This window comes from Agelaius tricolor, unplaced genomic scaffold, assembly GCF_023055355.1.
Source record: "Agelaius tricolor isolate 1412-34295 unplaced genomic scaffold, bAgeTri1.0.p SCAF_14, whole genome shotgun sequence".
Taxonomy (NCBI): Eukaryota; Metazoa; Chordata; class Aves; order Passeriformes; family Icteridae; genus Agelaius; species Agelaius tricolor.
Window position 1 is genome coordinate 3,830,404 of NW_027269274.1, and position 19,277 is coordinate 3,849,680.

The following is a 19,277-nucleotide window of genomic DNA, read 5'->3' on the forward strand; positions in this document are numbered from 1 at the left end:
TAGCTTTAGTCACTTTTATTGGTATAAACACCTAAATTGAGATCTAACAGCAAATAAGGATTGTGCTTGTCCATAATAACCTTAGCTGTGAAATCTACTCAGACACAAGACATACAACCTTCCACATACACAAGTTATTTGTCAGCAAAGCAGAATGCTGCCATTCTGAAACAATTACATACAGTAAAGGTTTTCAATATTTTATTAAAGAAAACAGTCAAAATGTACAAGTATTACCCAGGTTTGTAGATAACTTCCTATAAAGGCAGTAAAATATGAATTTCAATCTAGGTTTTAAAAACTGCTATAGTTGCTTATTTTTAAAGTTGGTATTTTAAAATCACGTTTCACAAATAGTTCTGAAATATTACCAAATTAATAGTGCAACAAGAAAATTTGAAATTAGTTCTACACTGTTTGCATGTCAAGCAAAAGTTATAACTAACAGCTTCAAATACTCAAACCATTTGAGAATGAATGAACCCAACAGCTCCCACCAAAACTGACTTCTGACCACATTAGGAACGTCCTCTTCATGTTCTTCACTTAAAATCAAATAATAATAAAACAACACCTCTTGAGGTCATCAAAAATAACTTTAGTATAAAATTGTCTTGGCCCTTATCAAATATTACATGAGTAAAATTGTTAAGCCTTTATCAAAACAGACAGGAATAGGGAAACAAAAAAAATGTCATGGCCTTAATCCGTATCTGTTGGAATCATGTTTAGAAACGTTAGAAGCAAGACCAGAAACTCGGAGCCCTGTTTTGTTTTTAAAAACCACACAATCACAAAGAAAAAAACAGCTTCTTACTGCCTAAGGTTTGGGGGTGTTCTGCTCAAGTACCTGTTCCCATAGACAGCAACCTGTTATGTTCTGAAGAGAGCATACGCAAAATATAGAAAAATAAATAAAATAGCTTCTTACAGCCTAAGGTTTGGGTGCTGGGTGGTGGTTTAGTATGTCCCCCACAGGTCACACTCTCTTGAGCTCATATGCAGAAACATGGAAATTTATATCCATCTTTCTTTTTTTTTTAGAAAGAGAAAAGCCCCCCTACATCCCAAAGCTCTTGAGATCGCAAAGGATGGTGCCCTGGGTGCTCTGGATGCTTTGGCAGCATGGGAAGTGGGCTCGGAGGCAGACCCTGAGCTCCTTGTTGAAGATGAAGCAGAGGATCGGGTTGACCCCTGCCTGGGCAAACGTCATCCAGACGGAGGTGGTCAGGTACACCTGGGGGATGGAGCTGGCCTTAATGAAGACCCGCAGGTAGCAGGCCACAATGTAGGGGGACCAGAGCAGCAGGAAGAGCAAGGTGATCATGTAGAACATCTTGCAGAGCCTTTTCTCCATCTTAAACTCCTCCAGCACCAGCAGCCTCTTGATCTGGCTGTGGGTGGCCTGCCTTATGCCCACGAGGGTGGGCGGCGTGGGCCCCCTGCCAAAGCCAGCCGTCCAGTTCGCAGCCGCTTGGCCGGTGGCTCCTGGCCCGTGGAAGGTCCAGTTCTGGCTGATGGCCGGTACCAGCTGGGCCGGCTTCATCTTGCGGTGCCCGTGGATGAAGAAGAGCAGCTTGATGTAGACCAGGTGGGTGGCGGCGATGACGGCCGCCAGCATGAGCATGAAGCCCAGCGTGTCATTGGCCTTGACGTAGCGGTGCTCGAAGATGCACTGTTCCTCCTCCCGGATGAACTTGTAGGTACCCACGTCAAAGACGGGGGGAAAGGCCATGGCCATGGAGAGGGTCCACACCATGCACACCACAGCCAGGCAGGTCCAGCCCGTCATGCGCTTGGCGTAGAAGCGGTGGTGGGCGATGGCCATGTAGCGCGTAACCCCCACGCAGAAGAGCAGGAAGGCGGCGTGGAAGCAGAAGAGCACGGCCAGGAAGGCCAGCACCTTGCAGCTGAGGGGCCCGTGGGGCCAGGCGGCCCCGCTGCGCACCGACAGCATGACGAAGGGGAAGCAGGCGAGCGAGCGGAGCCCGTCGGCCAGGCAGAGGTCCAGCAGCAGGTAGTAGGGCGCGCGGTGCAGGTGCCGGTCCTTGAGGATGAGCCAGGCGAAGAGCACGTTCCCGGCCAGGCTGACGCACAGGATCAGCCCCAGCGTGGCGAGCTTCAGCCCGGAGGCGCTCAGCAGGCCGCCGGCGCTGGGCAGGTGCGGGCTGCTGCTGCTCCCCAGCTCGCTGCTGTTCGCCATCGGGTCCTTCCTCCTCCTCTCCTCCTCCTCCTCCGCGCGGGCAGGGCCGGGGGCTCAGGGCCGGGGGCTCAGCGCCGCGGCAGCGCGCCGGGGCCGAGGGCCGCGCCGCCCGGCGCCCCCATGCCCGCAGCCGCCGCCGCGCTGCCGCCGCCGCCCCGGCCGCCCCGGCGAGGCGGGGCGCTGCCGCCGCGCTCCCCGCGGGCCATGCGGCTCCCGCGCCCGCGCTAGCTCCGCCGCCGCCCCGGGGGCATCGGGGATGCGCTGGGGGGGAGGGGGGGGGGCGCGGAGCGCAGCGGAGCCTCCCCTTACCGCCGGCTGCTGCTCCTCCGCGCCGGGCGAGGGGCCGGGCGAGCCTGCGCACAGCGGCGGCGGCGGCTCTGCCCAGCTCCCGCCGAGGACAATGGGGTAAATCCCCCTCCCTTCTCTCCCTCCTTTTTCCCTTCCCTCCTCCTGCTGCTGCTCCTCCGTCCCTCCGCCCACGCCTCCGCCCACGCCTCCGCCCCCCGCGCAGCCCGGCCCCTGCGGAGCGCGGGGCTGTGCCAGGCGCGCAGCGGCGCGGAGCGGCGCGGAGGTCCCGCTGCCGCAGCGGGGATGGGAGCAGGGCTGGGCTGGGCTGGGCTGGGCGGAGCCGCCCGCAGCCGGACCCCCGGCCCCCGCCCTTCTCCCGCCGGGGGCGAGTGCCGGGATGGGGCTCGGGGGCAGCCGCGGGGTCCGGTGGGGGGCGGTGAGGTGTCCGGCTCCAGCGGCCGTGGCAGGGATCCCCTGCATCCCCTTCCGGGGAGCGTGATGCCGTTCACAGCTGATGGAGACAGTGTATCTGGGCATAAAACAGGTGTGTGTGTGAGTGTGTGTGTGTGTAATCCCATATACAGGCATACCGGTACCTATGGCATATGCATTGGTTCAGTATAGCCACACATTAGTGATACACCCGTGTCACAGTCACCAGTGTGCTTCTGCTAGATTTGCCCATGCTAAATGGCCATTTAACTTCCTGCTCGCAAGCAAGGCGAGTCCAGCAGCACCTGTTGCAGTGCAGCATCTGGGTGTGCTGTCCCTTGCTTGGCAGGGGGGTTTGGAGGGGAAGGAGGCTTGCAGCAAGCTTACAGGGCAAATGTTTCAGTGTGAACATCAAGGAAAAGGTGCCTCTGCAAGTCAGGAGCCTGACATTTGGGTTCCTTGTGGAACCTGTCGTTTGGGGTCTGACTAGGGCTCTTAAGAAGATCAAAAAGGATGCTCTCCATGTTTCTGTGTTGTTCAGGGGCTTGCCAACTCCCAGGCTTAGTTACACAGGACCCACGGAGGGCTGGGCAGGTTTTGTGAGCTGGATAAACCCCATTTGACCTGACTAGCACAGAGCATCTGCTGATGCACCTGTGCTGTTTTGGTGCAGGTTTCTAATGGGCAGTTTAATGTAGGCCAGTGAGACGCAGATCCTTGTCCTCTCTCTCCCACTTTGCCATCCCTGTGTATGTAGGGCAAGGCCTCTCTGCGTGCCTTGTAAGGCACGCACCAACGCACGGCCCTGGGCTCGCTGGAGATGCTAATGCAATTATCGTACTATTACTGAGTTTCCTTCATGGCCTCTTGTGAAGGACACGTCTGAAATCCTTTTTGAGCATTCTATTAAAAGCCATCAGTAAATTCAGCGTTATTCCAGAAACTGTAGCAATTAAATCATCTGCATCAGCCCCAAAAGCAAAGGTTGGTGGAGCATCTTTCGAGCAGATCTTTCTGGCTGGTTTCAGAAAGTCTTTCTGCATGTAGCAGGGACCAGCCTCTGACCCTGATCATGCCACCAGATGTCCAGAGCAGCTCTGCTGAACTCCTGGCATTTTAACAGTGGTGAGCTAAAGCCAGACTTTGGCCCAAAGATGTGTCGAGGGCAATCTGTATCACACAGGACTTAATTTGCCCCAGGATCTGGTTTATGTCCGTTATTTACTGCAGTGTTAGGAGACCAAAGAAATCCTGAGAGGGGAAAAAAAACCCCATAGGTGGTAGATAATTGAGGCTGCTTTTTGCTTCCTACCAGTGCATCTGAGCTGTTTTCAGTTGTTAGGTTTCTCATTTGCACCGAAGTTTTACTGTGACAGAGAATTGCCCACGGGTTGTTCAGTGCTTTGTGCAATTTTCCAGGCGTTTCTCACATTCATGCAGTGACTCGAGCGCCGGGTTCGCGGTGTCCCCTCGGCAGCCCTGGCAGCTCTGGCACCTCTGTCTTTGTGGAGGTGCCGGGACACCGCGTGTGTCGCTGGCCCCGGTGCAGCCCAGGAACGGGCTCTGCCACGGCAGGCTGCCAGGACAATGTGCTTTGCCAAACACGAGTACGAGGATCGATTGTCCTCGGGGGCATGTGGCTTTTCAGAGGAGCCGAGGATCCCTTCTGGCCCGTGTTAGCTCTGTGATCTCTGCCATCAAGCGAACAAAAGGGAATAACACACCTGCTTCCCTCCTCCGCTCCTGTGGGAAGGGTTTCTCCTCTCCCTGAACGCTCGCCAGCGCAGCTGAGCTGGCTCAGGAGCTGCCGTAATTCACTGCTGTCTTGCCAGGCCAGCAGCAAATTGCTAGCTCATCTTTCTTCCACCTGTAGTGAGAAGAGAGCCGGCAGGGAATGGTGCTTCATCCATTTTCCCAGGGCTGCTTCCCTGATGAGGCTGTTATATAGTGCTACAGGAGGTGTGAGCCTAGAATTTGGCTGACTGAGAGATGTGACACTAACTAAAGGGATAGGCAGAAGGAATGAAGAAAATAAAGGGCAGGTAGGAGGTTAACAGTCTTTATATGAGCAGGCTCCTCACCTCCTAAAGGGGCTGACCTGGCATTAGACCCACCAGGATAACTCTGCCTCTTAGTTACACCCTGCCAGGAGAAGAGCCCTCCTGCCCCACCTGGGTGACCCCATACAGGCAAGCCAACACCAATTCAGGCTGCTTCATGTCTTGTTGCATCAGACCCATCAGCTTCAAACAAGTTCCTCATCCAGACTCAGTCTCAGCTTGGACATTAGTGCCAGACTTACAGTATTTGACTATAAAATAGAAATAGGGTATTTTGTAACCCCTTTGCTGGGGTGCTCAAGGAGCTCTTCCCACCTGCAGGCACTGCAGTGCCTGTGGAAGTGTCAACCACTGAGAGTCAAAAGGAGCAGCAGGGACTGTCCCTGTATCCACATGGCAGAGCCTTCATCTTTGGTCCTGCCAGGTGTCCAGCCCCCAGCCAAGCTGGGACACCTCTGTGCATGGGTGTACCGTGGACACTGAAACACAGAGCTCCTTCCTCCAGTGCCCTGCTGGGGGCTGGAAACACTGTGTGTCTATTGATTTGGGCAAAGCCAGACCCATCAAAGCAGTTGTGGGGAACAGGTAATTCCCAGAGATTGTAATGAGAGTGTTAAGCTATTTTCCTTTCTCCCTTCAATCACTTTCACAAAACGAGTTTAATGAAGAGCTATTCTCTGCTTACAAAATGGTGCTGCACAAGCTAGATGGATTCCTCTGACCTTTCAGTGTGCTTTACTTGAATTGGCTGCCTCTTCATGTTCTCCTCTCACTGCCTTGAATGGGAAAGACAGCTGAAATAGGGACTCTTGCAGCAAATACTGTGGCACATTGCCTTCTTTCTATCAGTCAATGGTGTGCTTCCTGAATCCTTGTCTATTTATTATTAGTGGTTTTATTTGTGTTCCTGTGGCTGGGAGCTCTGCATAACGTTTCTGGAAAGAGAAGTGTCCTGCAGCCCTGTAACAGTGTAGTGGAAATCAGTGTTGTCCCTGGTGTGATGTAAAGGAAGAAGTAGGAAATGTCTGGACATGCCTGAAGGACAATCCCTGAGCTCCACCATGGCTGACACGCCACAGGGAAGCAGGACAGGTGAGAGCAGTCAGCCAAAGCAATTTTGCTGTCACAGATAATTCAGGCAAGGAAAAGTTTTCAGGCTTTGTAATCAAGGAGATGGAAAGGTCAGGCTGGAGCAAAAAGGGATAACAGAGGCTTCAGTTGGATCTGGCAGAAAAAGATTAAAAGTCCTCCTTCCCAGCTTCCTGTAATTCCCAGAAAGTTCTCTGGATGACACTCATTATTTGTGTTATCTTTGCACCTAGTGGAGTGAGTCAGGGACCAGGGTGCTACACAAACTGTCCTTTTGCCAAGGAAACTTAAAATCCAACAGTGCAATGGGAGAGAGAGCTGATACGAGCCCTAGAGAAGGGGGAGAATGAGCAAAGCACGAGGTTGCAGCCTAGGGAATGGCATTGGCATAAGGGTGGCCATCAGTCATCCCTGGAAGGGGAGGAGGGAGTGTCAGGAGCTAATGAGGCAGGTTTGTGGGTGTTTACAAGGATCATGATAATACTTCATGGCAATGACAGAACAGATGACACATTAAGGTAATGTTTGGGCACTGGGTAATGTGAAAACAGTGTGAGGAGATTAAAATCTGCAACATTTACAGTACTACCCAAAATAACTGCTCTGCACAGGAGCCAGGCTTGCCCTCTGTAACCAGGGCACAGGTATGGTACTTGCCAGTGAAATGAAGACAGATTTAAACCAATGCTGGAAAACTTCCACCCTGCCTCTTGCTTACAGAGGATCCAGATGCCAGGTTGGGGATGGGGCACTGCCATCAGGCTGGGAAGGGCATGGGCCAGCAGAGCTCAGCAAAACACTAATGAAGGATTTTGGATGTGGTTTTGTTCCCATAATTATTAGCACAGTAGTGCAAAATGTACAGATGACACCAGAGTGGATGGGACTATTAATGTCACTGTTGAATCCTGATTTCCTGGATGGCAGTGGAGGATGTGCAGGCGAGCAGTCCCAGAGCTGCATCTGTGGCAGAGGGGTATCTGTGACAGCTAGCAATCACATTTTTCAAGGGCTTATTCCTGGCTGTTTAATACTTCATCTGCTCTCCTGGGGAGGGAGGAGGGAAGAACGGAGGAGTATATTTGGCACAGCAGGGAAGTGGACTCGGGTCTTTTCCATCCCTTAGTGCTGTGCTGTTGCAGGGGGAGAGAAAGCCTCCTTCCACAGCAGTACTAATCCTCCTCCACAGCAAGATGAACGTTTTGAACTTGAACAACTCCTCTCATTTTTCCCCCATGTGATTGTGAGTCAGGCTGAGCTTCTCTATTCTTCTCCATAATTGAGTAGGAGATTATTTTGACTGGAAATAACCAGACACAGGTATCATGGCTGTGAAAGCCTCCATGCATGCCACTTGCTGAAAGTTCTGTAGCCTTCTGCAGAGTGACCTGGTCTTTAAAGGCTTTGCTCAATGGAGAGGGAAGAAAAGCAGAGGGGAAGAATAGCTCCTTCCTGTTCACTTCTATCACTGTCTCTGCTAAACTTAACCTGCTGAATTGTTGGTGACACACTGTTCTTCAGAAGCAGCTCCTTTGTGGAAGACCTCCCCTGTGACATGAGGAATAGCTGCTGTGAGGCAGGAAATATCCCTGACATGATGGCTTTGTACAGGAGCTTATAGCTGCTATCCAGTCCCATGGACATGCCAAAATAGTTATGAGAAACCATTCCTTTAAAATCTCCCCAGGCACAGATTTTCCTGTCCTTCTCTTCCTGTATCTATAGTTGTCTTCCATGAGATGCAGGCCAGCTGCTTGGGTTGCATTCCCACCCTCTGTCCCAGCGGCAGGGAGTGATGGAGGAGTGCAGGGTGAGTGAGAAGCAGATGCAATGTGAGGCTGTGGCAGGGCACGTGGTAGGGGATGCTGCCAGATGCCAGTTCTGGCTCTTGGTGGGTACCAGGGAGGCGGATGCAGCCTCATGGCAGGGCTGAGTTTTAGCTACACACACTCCTACCAGCAAAGCCAGACAGTAAGGAGCATTTCACAAGATCAGGCTTTCTCCAGTTTATACATAAGTGGGATTGCTTCAGGCTATTGAACCAGCCTGCTGCAGACTAGCCAAGCCCAGAAGTTTTATCTGTGCTCTAGCAAACTCAAGCCACTGCTGTTGTGCTTGTGCATCTAATGTCTCAGCTGCTTGCTGAAGAGCTAATGAGCTTTTGGGGATACATGGGTGCTATAAACTCCTTAGGCCAGAGATAAGCAGCTTATTGCCTTCAGGAGCACTGCCAGCCCTTGGCTCTGCTGCTGCGGTGCTTCTCGGGCCCAAGTTCTTCGTTAGCAGCAAGGGCTGTGAAGCCCTGAAATAAATGTGTTCCTGATTCCAGGTATACATGTGCACACTGCAGCCTCTCCACAGGGTGAGGTAAAACCAGGCAGTGGGACAAGCAGGCAACACCAGGCTTTACACACGGCTGTCACATCTGCCTGTGTGTGACTTCAACCCTCACAAAGCACATTCCATTCCCTGCACTGAGGCTGTGCTGTCTCATCTGTACAGGATGAATCCACCACCCTCATCACAGTGAAATGGCCTTTGGCACCCAACAGGAAATTCACCACGGACAGTGTGGGCAGCTTCAGGACAAAAGGTGGCTATGTTGGTCGTGAGCCAAATTATTTCCATTGCTATCCTCTCTTTGCTTTTGAATAGACCTGCCGTGAGTATCTGTCCAGAAAATTCACTGGGTTAAAAAAAAATTGAGGTAATGCACAACTGAAAGTTCACTTGCAAAGCCAGTGTGAAGGTAAGTTTTTATTTTCTACGTATGAATTCAGCCCTTGCTGTTCTCCACTCATTGTCTGCAGTGTCTACCATCAAAAGCAATCCCATAGCAAATGGCCAACAGGCTGAGGTTGCTACTCCTACAAAATGCTAGGGAGAGCCTTCAAAGCCGCTTGGCTAGTCAAAGCATCTCTATCCTTATTGTGTATTTTACTTTTTCCCTCCCTTTTAACCCAGGTATAAAGTAGCCAAACAGCTCTCTTTCAAGGCATAACTAGGAGCAGAATTTGGCATGCAACTCTCAAATTTTTATTCAGTTGCTCTTGTTGGAGCAGCTTTGGAATTAATCTGGTCATCACAGTGAGTTATTTGAGATGCTGGAAGTACCTTCTGATACCATCTTTTAATTTGAGTAGATAAAATCTGAAATATTATTTCTTTGCTGCTCCATTGTCCTTATTTGTTACCTTTCCTGCTGGTTTACACTGCACAGCTTAGATGAAGCCAGAACTACTCCCTTATTTTGGCACTCAGTGCAAATGGATATCCTCTCCTTGCCTGTGGCCCCTTCCCCCCACAGCTGGCAGAAACGAAAGGATGAGCAAAGTAAAACCTTTGGTGTGACTAAAACGATGAGATTTATCTGTACCAGAGAGTCCATGAGCACTGCTTGAATGCTAAATTCATAGTTAAATGGGTGTTGTCTGTGGAGATAACACCCCTGCTGGGGTGTTGGAGTGATGATCTGACAGTGTTCCTGTGACACCGTGAGGTCAGCTCAAAGCTCTCCACCACCGCTGCTGGAGCAGCACAGACAGTGCAGTGCCATGCCTGGAATTCAAATCCAGCCATCACCAGATTCATGCTCACGAGCTGAATGCCATTAACTGACCCTTCTGTATTTAAATCACTTCTTCAACAAAGGCGTTCTCTTGTCATTTCACTTTGAACTGTAGGAATAGCACATTAAAAGGCTTTGCAGTTTTAAAGTGTTGGTGGGTCTCAACCAACTTTGTGGGCTAAGTAAAGTGTTAGAAATATTTTTCACCACACTATCCTATCAACTGAACTTTTAAGGCAGAATGATGAAAAGAAAAATATTCTTTTAATAGTGCTTTCTCTCTGGTAAAAGGTGTTGCTAACTTGTTGAAGCAGAGCTCGGAATAACAGATGAAAACTGTCAGAAAAGCTGTGATGTACTTTGGATCCGAGTGAAAATTGTGACCAAAATCTGAGTCTGCCTAAACCCTGAGTTATATGCCAAAATGCCCAGGATTCCTTGGATCATCATGCAAGTTGATAAGGGTAAAAGCTTATTTCTTTGGGATTGGGTTTATTCTTAGGCATTCCTTTTGTGCAAAGGGCTTTTCTTTGGAAGGGCTGGGTTCTTTCATTTTTTATTTATTTGGCCTTTTTCCTTTGTTTTTTATTTAACAAAGTTCACTTCAGTGATGCAGGACTGATGAGAAAAAACCTCTCAGAGCTGTGTTGAACCTGAAATCTTCATACCTGAGAGAAGCAGGGCCTGGGCCTTTGGGAAGACCCAGCAGGATTCCACATTTTTTGAGATCTTAAAAAAGTTTTTTGGGGTTAAACAAAAACAAAGCTTAGGGGGAAAAAAGGACACTGGTTATAGGCATAGCACAGAAGCCTTGTGGAAAGGCTCTGGGTGCCACTGGCATGCCAATTGATTTACCTTTGCAATAAGGACATGATCACTGGGAGGATCACAGAGAGCTGTATGAATTCTATCCGTGCAATGTGTGAGCTCAGCCTGGAAACAAACCTCATCTGCCAAGTTCTGCAGGGCCATTTCCAGCTTCTCTCCTCGAAGGAGAGGCTCTGCTACCAATGAATAAAGTGGGAATTTTGACACTGATTTCAAAGGAAGCTAAATTGAGCTCCATGAAAAGGGAGCACTAGCACGCAATGCTGCTCTTAGTTTTTTCTTATTAATGTGACTAATTAAATGTTTGTATTTTTTAAGCACTAACAGTTTTTTTGATGGTCGTTTAGAGACTTTGAGAAAGTCAATAATTTTGATGAAATAGGACTGTAGACTCCAGAACAAAGTCCACATGGAATCTGTGATGTTGCTAGGATACAGCTATTAGTATTTTCAGTGGCTGGGTTATTTTTTGGTGTGGTTTTTTTGTTGTTTTTTTTTTTTAAATAGAGTTGGCCTAACCTCTCTTACAAACAGTAGAACACGTGACTGCCTGATCCCATTTACATGATGCTCCTTCAGTTTACCTTGATGAAGCCAAACTTGACCCTTTAATTTCAGCCACTTTTTTGTGTGAAGAAGAAACACAAAGAGCAAATGTGACGTGAATCTTGTCGGTTTTCTTAATGGATGTGCAGGATTTTCTCCCTGTGGGTCTTCCATTGCTGAAGTCAGTCTCCCTCTAGTGGTTTATTTCCAGAGGGGGCCTTTGCTTTGCTGGCTTGGACAGGTACCAAATGTGCTGGTGTGATGCAGAAAATGGTCCCTGTGAGCTGAACCATAGAGCAGCGAGCTTGTATAAAAACACTATATCCTGTAATTTTCATCTGTTAGAATGTACTTATTTTTTACAATATCCAGAGTAGTGAGGGGTTTCCATCCCAGACTCACTCTGCAGTCCAGGCTAACATGGTTTGTGCAGTGTGTAGCATGTGACTCTTGCACATTGTTTCCTTCAGCTGTACACTGGGAAGCCTGTAGAAAAGAGATCAGTATTTAAGCTCATGTTCCACATCAAAGCCAGTGCCAGATGTGGTGCCAATAACATTATGACACAGAATAGCATTGAGGATGGTGCTATTTTGGGATCCTCATGTTTGGGGAAGCAATATCTAAGTGAAACACTGCAGATATTTTACTAGAAATCAGAAAAAAGCAAGATGTTTGGAGTTTGTTTCCAACATGTAACTTTGAGACCTGTCAGGTTTCTTTCATTTATGCTCCTGACCTCACCTTTGCTGGGTATCTCTTCAGCACCTCAGAGAGCCCCAGTGCTTTCCAAATGTGGGGAACAGGGAAGGATGAAAGCAGAAGCCCAGGGTCCAAAGCTAAGTAAGAAATTCCAGTCTCCTAATACCTGTTGCATGGGCTGGATGCTGGGTTAAGCCAGTTCAGCTCCCCAAAGATGGCTAGGTAAAGAAATAAAGATCTAATCTAAAGCATGATGAAGTCAATCTTTGCTCTTATTTAACTGTAAAGGGTTTTGGATGAGGCTCAGCCTTCCTTCACAAGTGCTGGTAACCAGAGAGAGCTGTGATTCTGGAATGCATCAAGGATCCTGGAAAGACTGATGTCTTTCCAACTTATACATTACCTTGGGGTAGGTACTGCCTTCTTCATGCTCATATCTGGCAGTTGCTTTTAATATACCATTGGACCAATTTTTTTCCTTTATTAACTGTAATTAGAAAGCCTGGAGAAATCTAGGATCACCTGGCCCAGAAGTTAGTAAGCTCCTGTTCCATTTTCACAGGAGGTCGTGAGATGCCATCTCCTTCCCATGAAGCATTTTACAGAATGTTCAGTTATGTAACAACTTTAAGGGTAAGGTTCAACTTTTGTTTGCCTTTTTGTTAATGCTCAGCTTCTATTGGGCAATCAGGAATCTTGGTCCCTTGGGAGATGTTAAACCACCTTCCTTTGGATGCTGCTCCAGAAAGTCTGCACAGTGGTTTCCATGAGAGTAATTTTGGAGCCAATTTTCTATTTCATTTTTGTTTTCACTCTTCAGGATAAAGTTTCTACAGTGTCCTGGCCAAAGCTGACTTATTTTTAGTACATAAGTTGAGTAAGAACTATTCAATTTATTTTTTTGATATATAAAAAAAATATGTATTTACTCCTTTTGCAGCTGCAGTGTGCCTGGAGGTCAGGGCTTTCTGCTTTAAAAACCCTAACCCTAGGTGTAACCCTAACCCTCCTTTCTCCCCGCTCCAGAAGGCAAGTTTATCAGCTTTTCTGCCACTAAATATACTCCCCCATGCTATTGGTAAAATTCTCCTCTTAAGTTATTTTTCTGGTAACTTTCCAACTCGTGACAGAGAAATAACAAGGAACTGGTGAAAACTCAGGTCCAGCAAATCAAATTTAATAAATAAACCCACAAATTATTTCTGATTATTCCTTTTGCAGTTGTGATGCAGTTATGGTCAGATTCAGGATCTAAGTTGAATTTTTGCTTCTTTGTTTTTAAAAAGCATCATTTGAACTGGTGTTTAATCAAGTTACCAACCAGGTCTGTTTGTTTACATAAGCCATGTGGAGATAAGCATGTCTATTTCTTATAATCAGTGTCAGCAGTTAAAATCCATTTTGAGTTCCTGAGTCCTCTCATTTCTTTTTCTTAAGAATTCCACAATGCTTTAGATGCTTAAAAGTCAGTTATTCTACATATTTTTATTTTATTTTTTCACATCACATGTAAATGCATTTAATTAGTACTGTTTCTTAACTTATAAATCCAAGAGTGTATATATAAGAAAAAAAATGGGGGACCATAAATACACAAAACTGTATTTTGTTTACCAGTAACAGGGATAGAATAATGACAGGAAACTAGAATGACTGCAAATTTGACATGTTTTATACAATCAAAAATAATTTAAGGTATTAAAAAGCAGATAAGAAATGGAACCGTGATCTTAATTTACTGCTGTCTGTGGAAGTTCCCATCTCTCTGCAGAGCCCCACAGAAGTGGCTGGGACATTTATTGGTACATCCACAGAGATTTGATGAAGGCTTAGGCTTGTATCAGTTGGACTTTCTGTAGAATATAACTGTGGGCACTTTTTTGACTGACTTCAGTAGTACCTAGTGTGGAGCAGTGCTGTTTCCTCAGGAGATGATATTGATTTTTGACTGCTGCTACATTTTACCCTGTACTTGCAGAGAAAAGCAGGAAGAAGTGACACTTAAAGATAAATAGCTGTTGAGATGGATACATAGTTATCTCTTTCTATTAAATTACTGTGAGAGAGATCCATGACATACAATTTTAAGATCTCTAAAACATATCTTTTCATTAAGTCATGCTGTTAAAATAAATATCCATCAGCTAAGTGGTACTTTCTGTAGCAACTAGTGATGTGCTACCCTTGGGGTTCACGGCCTTGCTTTTATCATAGCGGCACTGGATCCATCTCCTGCTTTAGAAGTAAATGCCTTTATTTTATCTACATCAGCACTTGTTTCTGTGAATGCCTTGGCACAGGCTGAACATCTGGAGGCTGGCATCCTGTGGCCAGGTCCTGGTTCATTGCCATCATCCCACACAGGGGGGATGTCACAGGGTATCTGCATTTCCTGTTAGTGCTAAGCCTTTCTTGGTATCTGTGTCCTAAATAGCAACCATCTGATAGTTCTCTCTGCTATCTTACCCCGTAAATGCCTTGGGAAAATGAGCATGATGAAAGCTTTGGGGGAATATTATTCACCAGTTTGACAAAAAAAGATCCTATCTGTGATCCTCAAATGCTTGCAGGTCAGCAGTTCCAAAGAAGATGCAGAGAAGCTGGCAGGTGTTTTACTCTTCGGATAAATGAGATTTCCTTTTTAAAATGTTCCAAGGTCAAGTGATAGAAGTTTGGAAAACACGAGTTTAGATCTGCTATTTATTTTGTCCATTCTACAGATCTCCACGTTCGTACCCACGTGTCTCATTGGTAGGATTCTTGCCTGCAGTGATGTTAGGGAGCAGGGGGAATTTCAGCAAGCTTGCAGGGGCTTTTGGTGCCACCTTGGGAGGCTGATTCATGCTGGTAGCTCTTTACACTCGTGCTTATCTCAGGAAGACTCTGGTTCTGCTTTTAGTGGCTTCTGGCTCTGAAAGGAAAGGTTGCCTTCTTAGGTTTTCTACATTGTATAGTCTTTCTTTATAGTTATTTTTTAGAATGAAGAGTCAATATGCATTACTGAATATAACAAAATATAAGAATTACCAATCTGGTCACTATATTGTGTAGCACAATCAACACTGGGATTGCACAAAAGGAAAAGTCAAGTGACATGACCATCAAAGACTGGGCTGTGCTGGATAGCAAACCACCTTATGCACTTGAAACCATCCCTTGATGGGATTTGGGTCTGTGTGATATTTGTGCAAATACAAAGCTGTGAAGATGGTTATATTTTTGATGTACATGTAGACATGATGCAAATATCCTACGTAATAAACTTTGCAAATCCCAAGTGTCACTTAGCCTGGGTATCACATAGTGCTGTTTAACCCCACTGACAGAACCCAAGCACCACACAGGTGCTCGCTCACTCCCCCACCAGCAGGATCGGGGAGAGAATTGGAAGGGTAAAAGCTGGAAAAGTAGGGGGCTGAGATGATGACAGTTTAATAGGGAAAGCAAAAGCTGCACATGCATGCAAAGCAAAACAAGGAATTAATTCAGTGCTTCCCATGGGCAGGCAGGTGTTCAGCCACCTCCAGGAGAGCAGGGCTCCATCCCACGTGACTAGGGAAGACAAACACCATCACTCCAAGCATCCCTCCTTCCTCCTCCTCCCCCAGTTTATATACTGAGCACAATGTCAGATGGTCTGGAATATCCCTTGGGTCAGCTGGGGTCAGCTGTCCTGGCTGTGTCTCCTCCCAGTTTCCCATTATTTTGCAGGATCATGGCCTGCTTGCCCTGTTTTCTTGCCTGACTTCAAACAATGCCCTTTAGATAATCTTAATTCTCTTGCAAGAATAGTTTAACTCTTCAGTAACTTTGTGAGGGGAAGCATGTGCATATAAACATTGTCAAATAAGCAGTGTTATTTGTCTACTCCAGGAAAGACAAAATATTCTTACATAAGGTATTGTCCTTATGTGCTGATTTTTCCCTCTGTATGTTGTAGATGAAATCTTTATAAAGCTGAGTAGATGCATTTTGATAACTGAACCATTTTAATAATGTGTTAATCTTCCTAACTGAACACATCAGATATTTGAAACTAAACTTAATAATTTCCCTTCTTCCCTATAGCAAAATTTATTTATTTAGGATCATCTATTTCATCTATTACAGCTTATGAGTAGGTGGCTTACAATGAAAAATGATGGTTAATATTATAAGAATGTTCAATCCAGTAAGTGCATTTTGACAGGCTTTGATGGCTTGAAATCAGTCTTTGTATTCAGAATGGATTACCAGATTTCTTTAGTTGCCACAGCATGTTTTTGACTTTATGCGTTGTAAATAAATATTTTGCTTATTTATACCAAAAGCAGTTGTGGCTAAGCACTTACAGGGGTATTTTCAAAACTGCTTGGCAGCTTTTAAAGCTTCCACTAAAGCTGTGATGAGATTCCTACTGGGTAACAAAGGCCAGTGTGAGCACATATGAAACAACTTCTATACTTAATTCTTTTCAGAAAAACAGAAAAGCTACAGTTCAGCATCAGAAATTAACATAAGCGCAACCACCTGGAGGTTTATTCATGGATAAAACAATGGAATTTATCTTTGTATCCTTTGTTCTTTATTCGTGCTGGAATAATGAAAGAGTAGCAAAGAAAGCTGGCATTAGGACTCATTTTGTGGAGATTATTTCTCTTTCCATGTTCCTGTGTGATTCACCACGAGATGCTGTACAGTGGGTCTGGCCTGATTAGGCAGCTCAATTAGTCCTGATACTGCACTAAATTTTCTCCTATAAATGTTCTGACGATGCAGTAACATCACAGGGCACTAAACAGGCAGACCAGGAGAAGCACAGAAATATTTTATGTGCAGACTCTCCATGGGAAACCCAGATGCATAATTGTAGGTGAAGTGGTGACAGAACAAGTATTTCCACCCCCAGAGGATCTGTCAGTGCCAGGCTGGTGCCGTGATCCAGCTCCTTCCTGTTCCTGTGCTCGTGGGGATTAGCAGGGCCTGTTGAGTTCTTGGAAATGAGTTGTTCACCATGGCAGTAACTGACAGGTCAGTAGGGCATATTGGATTATTTGTATTGTTGATGGCAGTATTATCTGAATGGGAAGAATCCAATAATGGCTTCATTTCAAGGGTCAATATTTGCAGGGGCTTGTTTTGTAGTATCATGTGTACTGAGGTTTTTAGTAAAGTTCACAATCGTCTCACTACTCCTACCTTAAAGTGCAAGTTTTTGATGGAGAGTTACAGAAATAGGAATTTCTACAGATTCTTTCACTTGAAAATCATCTGTCATTTCTGCTAACTTAATTTAAACTTAACCGAAAATGTGTACTCAACTAAAAATAAAATAAATCCCAATTTCATGGGTTTCAAGGCACAGAACTTCTGAGTGGTCATCTCTGTGGATCTGCTGAGTTTCTGGATGAAACAGAAACACTACAGTTCAGATTTGTCAGCAGTCTGGAATTTTGTAGGAAAGTCAATGCTTTTTTCTTCTGTCTGTCTGATTAAAATACTGTCCTTGCCTTATACTCATGCATTAAACCAAATTTGTGCAGGTGTAAATTCTGAAGCAAATGATCCTGAACTTTTAAATTGATGCATCATAATTTTCTCAATTTTGTTTGTTTTAGTAGGATTTTGGTTTTGCTTGATTGTTTGTTTTTCAGATAAAAACATTTGGGTGCTCATGCTCATATCCATAAGTGACTTACACTTTCCAGGCTGAAATAACACTGTAATCTGGTGGGCCTGGAGCACTTACCAGGCAGGGTACTAGGAATAAATGGTCACTCACCATAACTTTTAAAATAGGTAATTTTCTGGTTGGCTGGTGCTTTCTGCCAGCTGGTCACAGTTTCTCTGGAAAACATTATTTGCAACTATCAAAATGAACCATTTTATAACCTTGAAGTGGTACATTCTGTCTACCTGTCTTAGCTGCTCTTTTAAATGGCTTTAAATGTGTTAAATGGCTACCATGATGATCTAGGTAACCTTTGAAGGCTATGGCTGGAGAATACATTTTAATCTTCTGTTTGAGTAGACCTTACTATTGAAGCAACTCAGTGGCAGTATCAGCACCAGGATATCAAGTGATGATAGTGTCTGTTGTACAGCATAGGTAATGCCAGATGCCTTGGTGACTGCTAAGCCACCAGTGGCAGAAATAGTCCAGAAGAGAGGTAAATTTTTGGGCAGGGGGGTGAGACAAAAAGAGGTAAAATTTCTCAGGTTTTGGCTGTTTGTGTTCCATTCTACATGGAACAAACCTTAGTAGAGAGGTGCTAGTATGGTTAGCAAGAAAAGAACAAGGGGTAGTTGGTTGTGAATCCACTTCTCTCTACTGACAAATAGTTAGATCACTTGATAAGTTTTAAAGCCTGTTTAAACTTACTACCTTTTTTGTGTGCTTTCAAAAGTAATCTGACTGGCTCTGTTTCTGTAAAATACTGTAAATTTATCTTTTTGCTCTTTAATGCTGAGTGTAAAGTGTACATAAAAAATGCCAAAACACATACATGAAAAAATCCCAGACCTCCAAACCTTACTATGACAATTCCTTTTATCGTGTCGATGACAGATTTTTTTTTGTTGCTGGTTTTATCAGTTTTTTCATGTGAGCTCTGATAGTTCATGAGCTACTGGACTACCAGCTGTGCCATGGCAATTTCTTGTTGATTTTTTTTGTTTGTTTCCTGCCAATTCCACCATGGTAATGTGCTCTTAGTTCGGGTAATTAACTGGCAAATAGTAAAGCAGATGTGAGTTTGCCTGTTTTATACTGAAAAACTTGGGAGGTATTTTTCTGCTGGTTTTGTATGTATTTTTAAAGCAGCTTATTTTAATAGGAGCCTTGAAAAAACCTTAGAGCTATTATTAGACTTTTGAAGATGTGATGCTGTTTCAGGAGTTTTGCATATTAAATTTCTTCCTCTACATGAATATCTAGGGTTTGCCTAGAGCTTCAATTATATCTGTAACAACTGAGAGTAACTTCAGTGTTTCCCTGGACATATTTCATGCTGATCAGATGTATCAGGGAGGGATGCTGAGATCTGGTTTGCTTTTATCCTTTCTTCAGCTGGTACCCAAGCAATAGCTGCGTTTTCTTCTGTTTCCTTAAACCTGCTCTCTTGCTTCTGTTTCCAGATTTAGTAATTTTACACATTTTTGTTTCCTCTTCTGAGACACAATGGGAGGTTGCTTTTGTCTTTGATCTTCGTTTTTCTTTAGAAATCCTACTTCAGCTTCTGAAGGGAAAGAAAAATGTTTCTAGTTCTAAGAAATTGAATGTGCCTTAGCGATATTGACCTCATTCCCCCAAAATTGTGCCTGTGGGATTGTGTGCTGGGAATTGTAAGGTGGGTGTTAGGATGTTAGTGCAGTGATAGGAACACAGGGATTTCTGGGGGTGTGGGATGCACCGTCCCATGTCTCACACACTGAAGAATCATGGAAAAGATTATAAATAGAACCATTTAGGTTGGAAAAGACCTTTCAGATGATGGGATGCAGCTGGTGCTGTGTGTGCTTAAAGGATCACAGAGTATCCTGAGTTGGAAGGGACCCATGAGGATCACTGAGCTCCTGACCC

At 45.5% G+C, this 19,277-nt stretch overlaps 2 protein-coding genes across 2 annotated transcripts in view; one reads left to right on the forward strand and one right to left on the reverse strand.

The window, feature by feature from the left end:
* GPR27 (G protein-coupled receptor 27) lies at positions 1–2,812 on the reverse strand. Its single transcript, XM_071439341.1, has one exon. The coding sequence runs from the start codon at positions 2,201–2,203 to the stop codon at positions 1,061–1,063; it is 1,143 nt and encodes a 380-aa protein (XP_071295442.1). The 5' UTR covers positions 2,204–2,812; the 3' UTR covers positions 1–1,060.
* The window catches only part of EIF4E3 (eukaryotic translation initiation factor 4E family member 3), a 26,060-nt gene continuing 8,761 nt past the window's right edge, over positions 1,979–19,277 (forward strand). The window contains exon 1 of the mRNA XM_071439342.1: positions 1,979–2,017. The gene's annotated coding sequence lies outside the window, so the exon portion shown is untranslated. The remainder of the gene's footprint in view (positions 2,018–19,277) is intronic.